Source organism: Tympanuchus pallidicinctus, unplaced genomic scaffold, assembly GCF_026119805.1.
Source record: "Tympanuchus pallidicinctus isolate F22 unplaced genomic scaffold, pur_lepc_1.0 scaffold4, whole genome shotgun sequence".
Classification (NCBI taxonomy): Eukaryota; Metazoa; Chordata; class Aves; order Galliformes; family Phasianidae; genus Tympanuchus; species Tympanuchus pallidicinctus.
Genome location: NW_026294758.1, coordinates 22420440 through 22436945, shown reverse-complemented (window position 1 = coordinate 22436945; position 16506 = coordinate 22420440). Strand labels below are relative to the sequence as shown.

General features: G+C 42.6%; 1 protein-coding gene across 1 annotated transcript in view; it reads right to left on the bottom strand.

Moving 5' to 3' along the window:
* The window catches only part of ELL2 (elongation factor for RNA polymerase II 2), a 47565-nt gene extending 37955 nt beyond the window's left edge, over nucleotides 1–9610 (bottom strand). The window contains exon 1 of the mRNA XM_052701528.1: nucleotides 9482–9610. Within this exon, the coding sequence (XP_052557488.1) occupies nucleotides 9482–9610 (129 nt within the window). The remainder of the gene's footprint in view (nucleotides 1–9481) is intronic.
* Nucleotides 9611–16506: the final 6896 nt, after the last annotated feature.

The window sequence follows — 16506 nt, the reverse complement described above, 5'->3', positions numbered from 1 at the left end:
AGCTAATCAGTTAGAGTAAGTTCTACCAATGAAAAGATTCATTGTAACCAAACAAACATCAAAAAAATAGGGCTCCCCCAAACAGTCTTCACTTCTGCAGCAATGAATCTACTAAGAGAAATATGTAAGAGCGCCAGAAACAACAAGAGCCACCTCTAACTCGTCTCTATAATTTCACAGCAGTAAGCGCAGCCTGTTCCTGAATCACAGTGACGGAAGCATGCTGCACCAATTCTGTGCTCATATTACAGCTCATGAAGACTTACAGATGTTTTTAGGGCAGGGGACCAAGAAGCTTGCTAGTTGAAAACAACTGCTCTTTGTCACAGGCTGGCTTCTGGTCAGATCTACTCCCTGACATAGCTCAATGCACAACACCGAAACACCACTGTCAGCAGGAGCACACTGATAAGAATATCCTATTTAGCAGCAATACTGTGCTCAGCTTTACTGAGCCCTGAAATTACACTGCAGAACAGAATAACATATGGGCTCTGTGCTGACTGGTATAACTTACTAGGATTTTATAAAGCGTTAGTCAGCCTCCTGCCAACATTTACACTGAGAAATGTACCAAAGGATAAAATTCTTATTCATACAGATTTTACTCCAGAAAAGCAAGTTTTTATAGACTGTAAATTGAGGTGCCATTCAGGAGCACAAAGCTGTAGATGACATAGCATAGAATGACTGGAAAGGTGAGGGAGGTGCAATTCCTGCTCACTGCTGCCTCCAGCCACAGCTTGCTCCTCTATGCTTTGCACTTGTCTGGGTTTTCAAAGTAAAACTCGTGGCACTGATACAGCAGCAAACTCCAGACTTTGGGTTTGGTGATGAAGTAGATCTGCTCATGAGGGTGCCTGTGGCTGCCAAAGCCAGCAGAGGTAAGTGGCAAGGTGTCAGGCAACAGGCCTGCAGGCAACCTCCAAACTTACACCTCACATCTTTAAAAATGGCTGCACCTATTTTTCACAGAAGGCTTACACTGCACCTCCAGTTTCACAGCAGCCCACAATACAGTTTGTATTGTGGGTCAGTTTCACACAGACCTACAATACAATACAAACGAAAGCCCTTAAAAAACTCCACAGAACTTTCAACTTCAAGCTGGATAGTGGCAGAAGCCATCCAAGTTTGAAACTATTAGAGGATTTTTACCAGCTTATCCAGTGCCTACAAGTGTTTGAAAATGCAATTTGATAAACATATGAAGCCTGACGCAATTATAAATCCTAACCTGTATCTGAGGTGTCAGTTTTCCAGAAGGAAACTTTGTTCCACACAAAGTGAGTTAGGAGAGCACCCCACCACACGCTGAGTCAGACATCCCAATGCACCCATCATGCAGGCTAATGCTGCAGCTGTCACCATCTTACACAGGCTCACAGAACCTGACATCAGCTAGTTTCTGATTCAGTCAAAGTGTGCTGGCTGAACAGCAGCCCACCCTACTTCAGTGCAAGAAAACACAAGGAATCTAAATTTAGCAGAGTATCAGTGAGCCCTCATGTCCTTCCTGGCACGTTATCTGGAGAGCCAGACTGCCTGGCAGGGAGCAGGCAAGGAGAAAGCCCTGCAGTCCAGCCTGCTACTGCTGCCAGGCCTTCACTCTGAAATGGGCCTGGGCACGGTTGTAGGAGCAGAACAAATAGCTTTTCTACTCATCACTTGCTCCAGCCCCCACTCCCTTCAGTTCACAGTGTCTCTGTGGGGAGCACAGGTGCCTTGCCACTTTCCTGAGCCATTCACTTAACACCTCCTCACAATTACTGGTGTTGGAGGACACAGCCCCCTTTAGTTCTCTTTTGAATCTGTTCATACATCCACTGTCTGTGAACTTGCCTAATCCTTTTGAGAAACCACAGATATTCTCTGCCTCCAGCCTCCTCTGACAGCCAGATCCACCCATCTATATGGGGAATAGATCTGCTTTAACTTATCTGTTTCACCAGGTGCCCTCTTATTTCACCCCAAAACAAAGTCCCAGCTTTTCTGGTCTCCTGGGAGGTGATACACCTCCCCTCAATCACTTGAGAGTAAGGAAGGCAGCTGTCTCCATACATCCTTCCGCAGATTCCCAAATCAAATTCCTACTGAGGACTCCAAACCTGGGTACACAAGAGCTTTGCACAGCAACAGTAGCAACAGAACACAACTGTATCACTCTCAACTCTAGGACTAGATGCAACTGTCAATTCCAATTCTTATCTCATGGAGTTTACTTGTTCTTATCAATGCTAGGGGAAAATCATATGCTACTATTTTTTCCACAAGCCCAGGCCAATGAGGTCTTTCTGGAGCTTCTCAGCATGAGTTTCCAATCCTGAAAAAACCTAAAGCTTTGACATCTCAATAGCTTCTCCAGACAACTCCTGAACATGTGAAATGGAACTGCTCCTCCGAGTGATGCTTGGCAATCCAGATCTGAATTTGTTTCCACCCTAAAGAGTGACCACAAAGTCCAACTTGCGTCTTCAAGTCCCTCCTTTGGTGCCAATCCAATGGCAACAACTTAGATTCAGCTAAGCAGTCCTCTAAGCTCTCCTGTTCCCTTCCTGTGAAATCAGCAGTTCTGGAGATTTTGGAGTTCTGCAGCCTGGGGACAAGCCTAGCATCCCACCACAGTAATCAGATCCTGGAGAAACTGCCAGTGCTTGCAACGCGCACATCATCTCATTGAAGTAAGAGTAGTAATAATCAAATGCCAACTCAGCCAAAAACCAAGTTACAGACAGCTGCAGGCACATTTCACTTAAGCAATTTCCCTTTATTTGCATTTGAAAATTTTATTTAAGAAAGAATACATTCTCCTATACAGGACTGGTTAGAGAAAATTATATAGAGGAACAGTTACATTCAAATCTTAAATCTCTAAATTTTGGGTGAAAAAAATTCAAGAGCTACCTGGCTTGTTTGCTCCGGGTTTAGTTTTGCTTAATTGTCTTTGGGCAGGGACTGTGTCTGCTTGCAAGACTCAAGATCTGTGTGTACACATGGTGCTTGGTAAATAGCTCTAATATTTATAAGGCACCACCCTTGCATACAAGGTTAATTATCTACTGTTTTCCAGGCACACTGGCTCAGAGTGAATAGAAGATACCTTAACATCAGCACATTAGAGATTGTGATGTATAATAATTTTTTATGTGTTTTAATGATTTTAGGAGCTACCAAGAAGACGGCTAGCACACGATGCAGTTGCAAGATACTGATGCTTACCAGCAATGTCAACTTAAGAAATTACTCCCTCCCTTCCCCAACCTTTCAGCAGCTTCTCTTTGCTGCCTTAGGGCTGAAAACTGCCTGCTGAGCCTAGGAAGTTACTTGCTAATTTGCAGCATGGCACAACTTATGCTAAGGAATTAAAGAAGAAAAAGTGTTTGGACTATAGAAAGACTATCTGCACTGATAAAATTAGTTACATTGTTACAGACACCTGTATCACCAACACTGAGGATTATTCCTTACATACACATTCCACCCATTTAAAAATCATAGCTAGCCAGCCAGTCTTTGTTTTAATGAAATTTGGAGAGCTAACTCTGATCTCCAAATGCTTAATATATTAAGAAAATTGTGCTGTGAGTTGGCAAAGCCATTCTAACACAGATATGAAGAAACAACTTTATCTTTGGCAACTGCAAATTCCCAACTTGTGGGAATTACATACTTGGCTTCTGGGCTTTTATTTATTTGTTTGTTTGTTTATTTTTAAAATATACAACCTCATCACATCGTCTGGACAGTAATCAGTAAGCTGGAAAAACCACAACAGTGACAAAACTTAAGGCATGACATACTAATATACAGTAAAGACTTGTTTACTATGAAAAATCTAGAGGTCCTGTGCCAATAATCATAATAAGAACGCTTCACGAAGATAAATACAGAGGTATTTGTATTTGCCATAAGAGTTTATTACTCTCCTTTTACAAACAGTAATATGCAAAGATATGCAAAAAGCACCATTTGGTAGCCCTGGGCATCAAACGTGAAAAGTCCCAGTTCTGATTTAACTGAACCTATACCTTCTGCTTCTTTCACAGGGAGAAAGACTAGCTCATAGCACACATCAACCTAAGCAGAGCCTACTGTCAGTGCATACTGCAATGCCTGCTGCAAGCAGAGCTGCCTGCACTGGCAGCAGCAGTGGTACTGGGACAAGGCAAGAAGGAGGAGCTGCAGTTGCACAGAGGTAATAAATGGGTGATCTTGGCTTCAGACCCCTGGTGTGATGCCCCCAGTGTCTGAGCAAAATCAGCATCAGAGCAGGAAAAGCAACAGTGGCTCAGAAAATGGAACCATCACTCTTAGGGAAGCTGGCAAACAGGTCCACTAGGATAATAAAGTTGTACTTTTGCTACATGGCCATCAATTGCTTCAGAGCTAATTGTTCATGAAAGAGGAAGGTCTAGCTCCTTTCTCTTCCCACTCCCAGGATTCAGTTCCTCCCAGCACTTGTGGATATCTTCCTTAACCTCAGTCAGCTCACTAACCCCAAGCAAGGCACCCTGAAAAACAAACAAACAACCAAACAACCACACAAGTTACATAGGTAGTTTTCTGCAATGAAATGAAATGGTGTCATGAACCTTCAATCAGCTTAAGCTGCCTCTGTTTTACTCCAGATATTCAGCTCAGTTACGCGATTATCTGCACAGGGTGTTAATAAGGTGCTAGCCTTAGATCAACTCCATGGCAAGGGTGGGAATAATCTCATTTGTTAAGACAGCATTTAACTGCCCTCAGCTTTTCCTGCAGTCCTATGTCTCATCAACCACAACCTTCTGACATCTGAAACAGGATACACATCCTAGTCACCTTCATACCAGATATCTGATTTATCCAGGGCATGGTCCATCCTGTGCATTAGACAAGTTAAGAAATCTATGGGAAGATAATGGAGCAATAGCACTGGAAGGGAAAAAATAATAATAATGATAATCCATTCTTTGCATCTGAGAGTGGATTTGCTGGTTTGGCCATAGTAGTACTCATACTCAGCATAGCAATCGCCCTTCTCCCTACATCAGTTTCTCTCTGATGACACGAGCCCTCATACCAACAACCCGAAACCCGAGCAGGAAGGTGAGCAAGCAAAGGATAAGAATGGCAAGAAGGGCTTCTGGATCTCTTTAGCAGCAGGCCTGGCTGAAACACGCAGGGAGAGACAGCAGTATTCCTCCAACAAGGCAGTAAGGCAGCATGTCAACATGTATCCAACAGTTTGCAACAAGAACAGGGGCATAAGCACCACTTAAATAGACTCAGTCATCTCCATTTCCTCTCCATCACGTTGAGCCTGTTGCCTTCTCTTGGAGGTACAAGCACTTACTATCACAGTGCTCGTGACTCACAGCTGTCAAGCAGTGCCTCTCTACTACTCATCTACTTCATAGGAACTGTATGGAATTCGGTTGTTTTTTTTTTTTTCCCCACTAATAAACTTGTTCTAAATCAGACTTGTAACTTTGTGACAAAGGAAAAAACATTTTGAGTGGTATATCTCCCAGTCCTTGCTGCCACAAGAAACAGGGGTTAAAATAGGGTTTAAAGAAATAGGGGTTGTGAAGGTGCAAATATGTTCATAATGAATAACTGCATAGCTTTAATCAATTAACTCTGCGTTATTAATTGCACTGTCTTAAGAGATAAGAAATCTTAGATTTCAAGAAATCAAACCACAACAAATACAGAATGCATCATCAACTCTTAGTATGTTTAGATGGGCAATAGAGGCAAAAATGTAGAGACCTCACCCAGGCACTTCCCTTCTTTTGCACAGAATTCCCTTGCAATCTGTACCAGTTTTGCAAGTGGTATCAAACATTCCAGTACAAAATAATTATTTGCCAGGAGCAGAACAGAGTGGATGGGGCATTCCCAGAAAATACTATAGGGTCTGGAAGTGCCCTGGAGTAACTGGACTCTTTTGCACGCTCTCACTCAAGCAGCCACCCACCAGTGCAGACTGCTGTACTCCAGCGTCCCATGCCCCCTACTTTGCACATTTGCATCTAAATCCCAGCACAGCTCATGGCATATGAACTCTACAGCTGTGACAAGACTAATGCTATGTCCACCCTCAAGCTGACTGATAAGAAAGCAAAAAGAAAACCCTGAGAGATTTGACCCTTCTAAAGCACAAAGTGCATTCTCAATTCTAGTAGGACGTCACTGGCGATCTCTGAACGTCTCAAGCTTTCAAACAGAAAGTCATTTCCTAACCCCAAATCCAAACCGTAGATGCCGTATGTGCAGAAAGCACATGTGAGCTACAGGGAATTTCAGCCCTGGCAAATGAAATACAGCAGCTTTCTGTGACTTCTATTGCTCAGAGTGAGGGAACATCAGACAAACATGCATCTCATATGCTTACTAACTCCAGAATTGCTGCAGCTGGAACATCCAAATGATGAATAAAAACTTAAATGCAAGACAGATTTGTAAAAGTCAGAATTATCCTTGGGCTTCAGAAGCTGAGATTTTAGAGGCAAAAGAAAAAAAGAAAAAGAAAAAGAAAAAGAAAAAGAAAAAGAAAAAGAAAAAGAAAAAGAAAAAGAAAAAGAAAAAGAAAAAGAAAAAGAAAAAGAAAAAGAAAAAGAAAAAGAAAAAGAAAAAGAAAAAGAAAAAGAAAAAGAAAAAGAAAAAGAAAAAGAAAAAGAAAAAGAAAAAGAAAAAGAAAAAGAAAAAGAAAAAGAAAAAGAAAAAGAAAAAGAAAAAGAAAAAGAAAAAGAAAAAGAAAAAGAAAAAGAAAAAGAAAAAAACTTGCTTAAGCAGCATGCAGAACAAAACAGAGATATCCAGTTGCTTTCATCTGGAGAAGCACAGCTAGGACATGACTGTAAAGGTGATGTTCCCTCTGCAAAATAAGTTTTATCAGCTGCAGACACAACTGTCCACACGACTCTGCAGAAACTGCTCAGTACAGCGTTCCCTAATCTGCTTCAGAAGCAGTCAGAAGATTAGGACATGCCACCACCTGCAAGAGTGAAATTATACACTGTCACCAAGCAGTGAGAAGCTCCACAGCAATATGACTGTTTCTGTTATACCTGTTCTCATTATAACAGAAGGTGCACCTGCATACTATAACTTGAGCTAATCTAATCAGGTAGCTGCCTCCAAAACACAGAGGCTGTACTTGTAGCACTCACTCTGGCCATCTGTCCTTCTATCAAATCAGCTCTCAAAGCTCTTATGTTTTTCCATCCAGAACTACTCCAGCAGGAGGAAAAAAAAAAAAAGAAAAAGAAAAAAAAAAAAAAAAAAGGACAAATAAATAAGGTTGTTCAGAACAGTTCCAAGGACAGCACAAGGGCCAGGGAGGCAAAGCACCATGGCCATGAGAGCTGTTCTGTGCAGCCAAGTGCTCATGCTCACCAGAGGTTTCTAGTAGCACAGCCATGACCCTTTGGGATGCACTATGCAAGGCTGTGCTACACTGCTCCTGTGCATCCTCAGAGATTACACACTGCACTCTGCATTCCCCACTGCTCAGTTGGGGCAGCAGCTGCTTGAAATGGCTGTGGCTCTGAAGGCAATATGCAGCAACCACCAGTACCAAAGTAAAACTGCCTGCAGAACAGAAGTTGGTTAACAAATGAGTAGTGATGCTTTAAGTTCACACTGCCATAGATGATGCTCAAATACTGCAAACCATGCTGCTCAGTATTATAAGAACAAAGCTAAACATTCTCCAGCATGTGGATTCAGTCTCCCTCTCCAAAGGCGTGCAGGAGACCTGCCCTTACAACAACCTGCACAGATCAAAAAGCACTGTTTCAGCTCTGTGCTTCTGCAGGTGAAGGGAAGTTGGATTTAAGGATTTAAGAGGACACCATAAAGCAAGTTAAGAAAATTTTTAGAAAAGTAATAATATAGCACAAGTACTTCAAACTTCACACACTGTGCTGGAATCTGAATTTGTGAAGCAACCTAGCATACAGAGCCTGCTTACAGGCTGCCCAAGTTCTACAAGTGATGGCTAAGTAGGTCATTTGAGGGTTATCACGATTCCGCACTTCTACATACTGCTTGAAGAATTACTTGTGATGTACAGATAAGATCTTTCTGCACAGAGAAAGGCAACAGCAAAACTGTAGGTCATCTTCCCTGCATTCACTTAATAACATCCTCCCTTTTTCAGCAACGCTGATTGCAAGCCTTCGTTATAATTTCTTTAGTAAGAACTGAAATGGGTCAGTGTGATGCAAGAGAGCATAAAGCTGGTGAGAAGAACTGAACTGCCAGCTGCAGGACATGTGCTCTGTCCTCCTTAAGCACTGCAGGGACATAAACCAGCTATTTTCAAGTGGATTTATTTAAAATACATACAACAGAAGCTGATAACGTCTTCTCTCTTTCCCATTCCTCTCACCTGATGCAGAGATTCCTTACATAAAAACAACGGCTCCCTCAGAATCTCTCAAATATAGTCTGAGAACTGCTTCCTGAATAGTGTCATAGGAGATTTTGGACACTGTGGAAGTGAGAAGATTGCAATTTAGTTCATTACCTTAAAGGATGACCATTTTTAAGCATAGAAGTTCTAGAGACTGCAGTATCAAGGGCTGAAGTTTTACACTCGCCACGTTACTGTCACTGGCCACGGTTCCAGTGGCACACACTGACTCCTGCAGGTTCAACTGAGAGAAAGCAGGTCTGCAGAATGAGCTAGAGGTCCACTTAGTGAAGTTATGGAGATGGTGAAATAGCGAAATAGGAAAAAGAATTTCATTTATTTTCGTGACCTTCACTGTCACACATAGTTCTGTATTCACTTGATAACAAGGCATTCACCTTGATGACAAGGCATTCATTTTCTGACTCGGAAATTGATTCCACTTAAAAAAAAAAAAAAAAAAAAAAAAAAAAAAAAAAGGCCTAGGCAGGTAATTAATTGAAGTTGTTTCACAGACCAGAATTACACCGTTCTCCAGAACAGAACGCAGGTTCACTACCACCGCTGCACACCCAACCTGCCCTAAGTTCCTCACACGCACAGATGCCTAACTCCCAACCACAGCATCTCACGCACGGCTCCCACCAGGTGCACAAGCCTCGGGGACCTCATTCCTGACGGCACGGCGAACTATTCTGCGCACCAAGTTGAACTCCTCACTGCCTGCAGCCTGGCTCCCATCAAAGCACCCTTAATCTACACCGCACCGGCTGCGGGAAAGCAGCCCTTTCCAGGCGCTCTGAGTTCATCCCCGCACGTCGATTTCAACAGCCGAACGCCGCAGCGCTGCCGGCAGCCACCACCCAGCGTCGGAAGCCGCAGCCCGGCGCGGGCATCCAGCGGGGCGGGCGGTGCGAGCAGCCGGCACCTCAGCGCTCGCCGTGAATCACGGCGTGCGGGAGGCGCGGGGGAGAGCGGCGGAGCGAACCGAGCGGAGGCGAGATCGCCGCGCGGCTCCTGTTGGCCCCGCGCGGCGATCTGTTGGGCGATCTCCTGTTGGGACCCGGCAGCCCTCACCTTGCGGCTCTGGTAGCTCTCCAGCGCCCGCACGGCGGTCTCGGTCAGCTTGACGTGCAGTACCGAGACGTTGTCCGCCGCTTTCCCGCAGGACACGGCGTAGCGGCCCCCCTCCCGCAGCGACGCCATCTTACGCGCCCCTCTTCTTCCTCCTCCGCGGCCTGCCCCGCCGCCGCCTCCGCCGCCGCCTCCGCCGCCGCCGCCGCCCCGCTACTGCCGTCTCCGCCGCCGCCGGCGCCTCCCGCCGCCGCCTCCGGCCGCCGCCGCCGTCGCTACAGCCATCGCGGCGCGGACGTAACGCCGCCCGCCCCGCGCCACGCCCCGCCCTCCGGCAGCGCCCATTGGCCGAGGTGCGGCGCTCGGGCGCGACACGTTAGGACGTCACGGGCGGCGCTCCACGTGCGCGCGCGTTGCGAGGCGGCGCTGGAAGGGTTAACGCCGTGCTCTGCGCTGCGCCCTCGCGGCGCTCCAAGCGTTTGATGGAATCCCCTTGCGCCTTCTCCGGCTCCACCATTTCCTAAAAAGTGGCAAACCAGCAGAACGCGGAGGAACTTGGATGTACTCTGCAGAGAAAAAGCTGGCAGTTGGTTTGGCACTGACCAAAATTACACTCTGACAGCTAACTGCAGATTGCCATCTGAGTCGCTTAAGCGCATAGAAAGACATCTTACAGGCAGCTGAAAACAGCTTTACTTTCTTTGACCCCATTTCCAGTCTTATTTCTGCTCATCTCAATCAACAGGCACTAAGAAGCCAAACTTGTGCTGTCTTTGTGGGATTGGGTTTAAAACCAAATATGTTGTCTCTCACCTTCAATGGCGTGCATTTTCACAACAAAAATTCACGAATTCATCTTTATTCGCAAGACCACATCCATTATTGTCCTGGCCTGGCCTCCTGGCTAACACACGTGATGGCTCTCAAATTCTGTCCTCATCTCCAGTACTTCTGTTCTTTTATTCCATGCTCGTTGTCTGAATTACAGAATATCCTGAGTTGGAATGGACCCACAAGGATCACAGGATCCAAATCAGCACCACCCAAAATCAAACCCTGTGTCTGAGGGCACTGTCCAAACACTCCTTGAACTCCAGCACTGGGGCCGTGCCCACCGCCCTGTGCATCTCGTTCCGTGCCCACCGCCCTCTGGTGCAGCCCCTTTCCCTGACCCCCAGCTGCCCTCCCCTGACGCAGCTCCATGCCGTTCCCTCAGCCCTGTCGCTTGCACACACAGCAGAGCTCAGCGCTGCCCTCCGCTCCCTGTGAGGTGCTGTAGGTTGTGATGAAGTTCCTGTTCTTTCCAAACTATACTACAATACCTTCACGTATCCACATGCACCATACACATCTCACACATCACATTTTCTTCAGGCTATTTCTTTATACACCTCTTCAGCTTTTCCTCTGAAGATTATTCCCTGGCCAAAATAAGCAAAGGAAATGTGGAATAATAACAAAGCTAATGATAAAACCATCTCTTGACCATGTAATGTATGGCTCCATCCACACTGTCATTCCTCATTTAGGGGTGGCTTACTAAGTCCTATAATTTGTATAGGTTTAGGTGTGTCTCTGCATTGCCCTGTTGAAATCAAGGTTGCCTCTGTGTGATTCTTTGCAAGACTGGTTCTCTGGCATGTAAATCTTCCTTAGCATGACTGCATTATTACATAAATAATAATACCAGTAGAATACAGAGAGCAGACATCAGAGGCATCTTCAGAACAGCTCAGCGTGGAGTCTTGACATTATGCACTGAGATGCATCTCACTAGGCCAAAATGCATGCACCATGGGGTAATGCAAAGTCTTTATAAAGAGGAGAAGATAGAAGGAAAAATGTTTTGTTTTGTTTTGTTTTTCTGAGTGTATTGTATAGAGTTCATGCTTTTAGTAAATCAAAGCATCCATGCAAGTTCTCTCTTCCTTAGCACACAGTTACACAATATGAAATGGCATTTCTGATCAGTCAGTTAGCATAGAACATGGTCCCAGCTCCTGTTATTATCAGGATCAAAGTGGGTACAATATGAGTGGGTACAATATGATACTTAGGAAGATAATGAAAAACACACCAGACTGATAACTGAACCAAAGCTTGCTTCTTTGTTTTGCAAAGTGAGATTGCTCACCCTTGTTCCTGAAAACAGTCCCTAGAAGAAAACATTATGCATGTCTCAGTTAAGCCAACAGCCTCACGTTCTCTGTGCTGTAGGTTTTTGGATTTTAGGATTCACCTATATTTGGAAGAACCCATAGTCCTGCCAATGCATCATGAAGTTACATCTGTGTAATTAGATGTATGATTGCATGCTGAGCTGCTTAAGCTGGCACAGTTTTATAAGGTGACACTTTCAGGCTAATAACAGGTTTCCTTTTGCAGCAAATTGTTGCATGTTTTTTTAATTCACTTTGAAAAAGTGAATTAAGAAGCATGGCCCAAACTGCTCCAGTGGCAGATGATAATTGAAATAATTTCTTACACTGGCACAAGTAGTTAGGAAAAGAAGCATTTTTTTTCTCTCATTTAAAGTTCCAACTCCATGTTCAGATGAGCTTTTAGATTCATGCAGTTTCTATATTTTCTGGTAACTATTTTTTTTCAACTATGAATGAATGAATCAAGACAAGAAATCTAACTTAATGTTCAGACGTATAGCTATTGTTTTTGTTTTTGTTTTGCTGATAGTTGCCTTGTGTATCTAGAGGCCATTACCTGCAGGTAAGGTTTCATATGTTTTATTGCCGGTTGAAGTGGAAAAGGAGCATGCATGAAAGAAAGAAGGTAATTATGCTGATAATTTTTTGTATTGTTCCCTTTTCTGTGGCCTGTTTTGTCCTAGAAGCACTGCTTGGAGAAAGAACTGTAAAATAAGAAGCTTTGTAGCTGAGCAACAGAGTAATTCATCCATTGCCTATTGAGGTGTGGCAGGCTAGCATCTATGCCAAAATATGTGGGGGGATATGGAAAAAAAAAGATGTGATTCAGAGGTGTGCAATTATACTCAGAGAAAGCATAACAACCCAAGAGAAATGACAGATAAAAGCAGTCTATTCTCATTCATTCTAGTGCTTTTCCTGTGTTTTGCTCAGTATTGAAATGAGCCAAAGCAGTTTTCATTTTTTCAGAGCTGCAGAATGTTTATACACACATGTGCCCAAATAAAGAGCAAGCATTAGCAGCAGCACTAGGGTATACAGGGTTTCAGTTTCTGTGCTGCTGCTGCACTTGTTTTACTTGACAGGCGGTAGGGATCCGGCTGGAGGTACAGAGATGCTGTTGCCAAAAGTGTGTATGGCATAGCCTCCTGTTAAGAAAGAGGAAGGAGGTGGTAACACACAGCAGAACATCTGTGTGCACTTCCAGCAGGGCTTGCTGGCAGTTCTCACCTAGCTTTGGGCTTTTAGGGAGTTTCTTTCTTCCATTTGGTTGTGACAGCCGCTGCAGCCACAGCTCAAATGGTGCATCTTACTGCTGGGCATGGTTGTAACCACAGCTTCCAAAGGAAGGAAGAACAAACACCATCCCAGTTCTGAAGATGCTGCCCTCTTTATGCTCCCCATGTCACCAGCTACATTGCCATTACACTTGTTTTTTCCCTCCTCTTATAGTACTTTTCATAGTTTGTTATTCATGGCTATGTGATGACATCAAATTCAAAACCCACTGAAGCATGCGGCCTACTTGGGTAAAACAGGATTCCTGAAGTTCTTTTGGCTAGCACTTACTCTAATGAGTATGCTTATAAAATTAAAGCAGCCAATGTTTGGAGAAACAGCCAATTAATGTTGGAAAAGCAGCCACTTGTATTATTTGTTCCTTCTTGAATGTGCCCTGAGCTCTTTGTAGCTGGTGAAGCACTGAAGGCTGCAGTGGTAACTCATGCTTATGGAGGAGTGGTGAGTGATGTGGCCATACTCTGTGGTCTGCGAAGAAAAGCCTCCATTTCCTCAGCGTGCAGCTTAAAAATATACTTCCAGCAACTGTGGGAACAAAATCCTTCAATGTCCATATGAAGTGATTACTTAGTTTTTGGTAGTCTTCAATAGGAAGGTAGTTATAAAATAAGAATCTCAACATATTTCTTTAAAATTCAGTATCTTAATTGAATTGATTTGCAACACTGATTTTCTAATCTCTTCCTAACCATTGCTCTAGTTCTTGCATTCCACTTATAAAAATATTGTCTGCCAAACAATCTCTGCCAAATTACATGCCTCCTGTCCCTTGTCAGTGCCACAGCTGGTGCTATGTGGCCTCTATATACGCGGTTCTTGTTCTTCACATAGCTTCCTGATAAGTTTGTGTAGTGCTAAGATTGAACTAGCCTCATTTGAGCTTCTGTTTTCCTAAAACTGTTGAAAATATGCCAGAACTGAAAACTGTTTAGTAGTAACTTTAATCTGTGTCTCTTTCTCCTGAAATTCTGCAGAAATGTGAAATGGAGGTGCATCTGCAAGATGTATGCTGCCACTTTTCTTGACTCCTGTGATATCCCCTGCCACTACATATACAATATGCTCTGCTTAAAGGGAAAAATAAATAAATAAATAAATAAACAACAACAACTAAACAGAATTGCGCAAAGAGCTAGTTGGGTAAATTCTGTCTTATATGCCAGAAATGTTTTGTGAGATGTAGAATACACCTACTGCATGCAGCACCTCATTTTAGTGGAAGTCCCACAGCTGTGATATTTTTTAAATTCTGCTGAATAACGTGGAGTTGCTAAGGTAACCAAGATTTGGATGAAGAGGTTGGAAAATGAATCAGTATACACTTCTGTAATCAATTATATACCAACATAATCATGTCAAGATTATTTGACATCTTTAATGTAAATCTTGTAATTTTGATTAGAAGTAGCTTCAGGTTTGTGCACTTGGTGAAATTGTGTTTTGTTACCAATTTTCTGCTATATAATAGGAAGGGGAGATTTTTTTTATACTTTTGACTCAGGAGGACATTATGATTTGACTGAATGTTTGAAAAGCTGAATAGAATGAAAGGTCTGTACGATCTTGCTGTTGTTGCTGCTGCTCTAAGAGCCTTGTGTATTTTAGGCTGTGATCTCAAGAGGCTGGTTCTGGTGATGGTCTGGTCTTCATGAAGGAGTTCGCAGGACAAAGTATACACTAAAATCACGTATGTCTGAAGTAGAAACATTATTAAATACTTGTTATTTGCCCTAGGAATTGAGTTTTATTCACCTGAGTGGCAGCAAGCAAGCCAGCCCAATGGGAGCCCCAGGCTGGCGGCCAGAGTGGCATAAATGCTGGCTTGGCCAAGGAAAGCGAGGGACATGTTCCTATGACTACACTGCTGCTTAATCAGACCAAAGCTGCACTGTCAGCTCGCCTTGTAGCCTTTTCACACTCTCCAATCTTCTTCTCAGTGTCTCTGGATTCTGCCTAGCATTTCCAGACTTAAAAATAGACTGAAAATTAAATCAGAAGCAGTCTTGTTATTTCATGAAAAGCAGCAGAGCGGACAGACCTAAACTCTGGTTTCCATTCATTTTGCAAATATGAGTAATAATCTGTAATATTCTTGGTTTCTCTCATGAATGAACTCTTTGTGATGAATCTTTCTGTAAATAGCCAAGGACAAGCCAAATGTTATTAGAAGAAAATATACACAGCTTTTTATTTTTTTCCTTGGTTTTGGTTTTAGAGATGAGAAGATAACGTAATTGGGTGATTTTCCCAAAACTAAGAAAAAAAATACTGTGACACTGAACTATAAGAACTAAATTTTTTCTTATGAGATTCCCACCTGATTTTACGTTTTTCTCTTTATTCTGAGGGTATGGAATCATTAACATCTTCCAGATTCAAAGGAGTTTCTGTTATTACCACTTTTAAACATATCTCATAAGAAGTACATTTTATTTCATTTCTTGAATAAAACATAGACAAACATGAATCCAAAGGATTTTTTACTCTGCAACACATTTGCTTTATTCTAGACAGAACAGCCCTGATGTTCTTTCTTGTGGAAGAGTTCAGCAGTTAAACTTGCTTCTTGTTAAAATAAATTGTTAAGACCTTATTGTAATTTTACTCCATAAATAGAAGCACGGCCTTTTTGCAATATAATACGTGTCTTATGTACCTCAGTTGTGCTGTAGAATCATTAAGCCAATTAGAGACATGTTTTTCTTGACTGTAATTTCTTTGAGACTTGTAGCCTGTAATTTATGTTTAACTTTGTATGTAGTAAGACATTTGTGTTTTTTTTCCTGTCTTTCTCTGCATCGCTCTTAAAAATAAAATTGTCCCAGATGCTGAAATACAGTTTTTGAAATAGAAACATGCAGCTCTTGGTTTCTTTACAAAGCAGTAGTTACTGCTGCAGTAATAAGATTTGTTTGTCCTGCTAACCAGAAATAGTTACTGTCACCATTCAGACGCCTTTAGCTCTGTCAAAATGCCACAGTTACTGTAATTCTGACAATTGGAATTGTGCATCCCAATTTGCTATTGTTTATAGCATTGCTTAATTTTTAGCCGCTCACCTTGTGGTATTTTACATAAATCAGTGCACTTTTTAAAATATAACACTTTTTTGTTGTTATTTAAAGTAACTTCTCCTGTTTTCCTTTTTCTTTCTTTCTTTTTTTTTTTTTAGTCTTCTTTATATTATAACCTTGGATTTTTTTTTTTCCCTACTTTGTTGAAGGGAAGTTTAAATTTAGACATAGACTGGAACTGCTGAAACCAGCTTATTTACGTTCAGTTGGTTTTGGTTTACATTTGCTCTGTGAAGCTTATTCATTCATCCAGAACAGTTAAGTACAACTTGGAATGTTTGCCTTCCCCATTAGTTTCCAGTCTTTAAATTTGTGTCATGCACTTGAAATGAAGACATGAGTATTCATGGTGGAAAAATCAGGTACTCCATGTGATCTGCTGTGTTAGACAGTTGATTACATTGTGCAGTATTATGGATAACTAAATCCGTAAGTAAATGCAGTATTATTAATATCTTTTTTAAATATCAGGAAAGGAAAATTTGCTGTGCAC